The sequence below is a fragment of the Cyprinodon variegatus genome, unplaced genomic scaffold (genome assembly GCF_000732505.1).
Source record: "Cyprinodon variegatus isolate N-32 unplaced genomic scaffold, C_variegatus-1.0 Scaffold1345, whole genome shotgun sequence".
In the NCBI taxonomy this organism is placed as follows: Eukaryota; Metazoa; Chordata; class Actinopteri; order Cyprinodontiformes; family Cyprinodontidae; genus Cyprinodon; species Cyprinodon variegatus.
In genome coordinates, this window is record NW_015151798.1 from 64,419 (window position 1) to 65,287 (window position 869).

The 869-nt window shown below is 52.6% G+C and overlaps 1 protein-coding gene across 2 annotated transcripts in view; it reads left to right on the forward strand.

Annotated features, from left to right (window-relative positions):
• bola1 (bolA family member 1) overlaps positions 1-798 on the forward strand; it is a 6,001-nt gene extending 5,203 nt beyond the window's left edge. The window contains exon 2 of one of the 2 annotated variants that reach the window (XM_015402402.1): positions 114-798. In XM_015402402.1, coding sequence (XP_015257888.1) covers positions 120-572 — 453 coding nt within the window. In that variant the 5' untranslated portion in view covers positions 114-119 and the 3' untranslated portion in view covers positions 573-798. The remainder of the gene's footprint in view (positions 1-113) is intronic. The other variant, XM_015402403.1, reaches the window with a different exon arrangement.
• The last annotated feature ends 71 nt before the right edge of the window (positions 799-869 follow it).

Genomic DNA, 869 nt, shown 5'->3' on the forward strand with positions numbered 1-869 from the left:
AGAACAGAGAAATAATCAGACACACTTAATTAAAAGGATCCTGAAACACAATTTAGCTGCACATCCTGTTTGGTTTCTGCAGCAGAGTTTTACGGTTCTCCTCTCCTCCACAGTGGCTGATGCTTCCCTCCGTCTCCCGCTCCACTCGGCTCCTCAGCGCCCGCCTTTCTGCATCCCGTCCTCTGGCTCACTTCAGGACCCACATGGACCCAGACTCTAACCGGCCCGTTGAAACAACAATCAGAACCAAACTTACTGAGAGGTTCAAACCCGACTTCTTAGAGGTCCACAATGAAAGCCACATGCACGCCGTCCCCCCCGGATCCGAGTCCCATTTCCGGGTCCTTGTGGTCAGCTCCCAGTTTGCGGGTCTGCCGCTGATCCAGCGCCACCGTCTGGTCAATGAGGCGCTGAAGGAGGAACTGAGCAGCTGCGTTCATGCCTTGGCCATCCAGGCAAAGACTCCTGAACAGTGGGGCATGGACCCCACTCTGGGCAAGAGCCCCCCCTGCATGGGAGGATCCAAAGGGGACCACACAGTGGAGGAGAAGCTGAAGGCTGGGCGCGAGTAAAACGGAGCTTCCTTTGGTTCTGGTTCCAATTAGAGCGGTCCGTCAGTCAGGGTTCTTCAACCAATCAGGACTCAGAGAAACTTGACAGCAGGCATTTACGTCGGTTCTGCTTTGCCGTCGCCACGCCGCCTTCCTCCGGCTTATTGGAGACCGATCAGAAACCAGCGAGGTCGCAGCGAGGTCGCTACCGCTGGCTACTTTATTAAACGTAAAATTATAGGAATAACTCCTCGCATTAATCTTTACGTGTGTATTATTGATGTTGTTTTTCCGAAACTGTTAAATTCGAATAAAAAT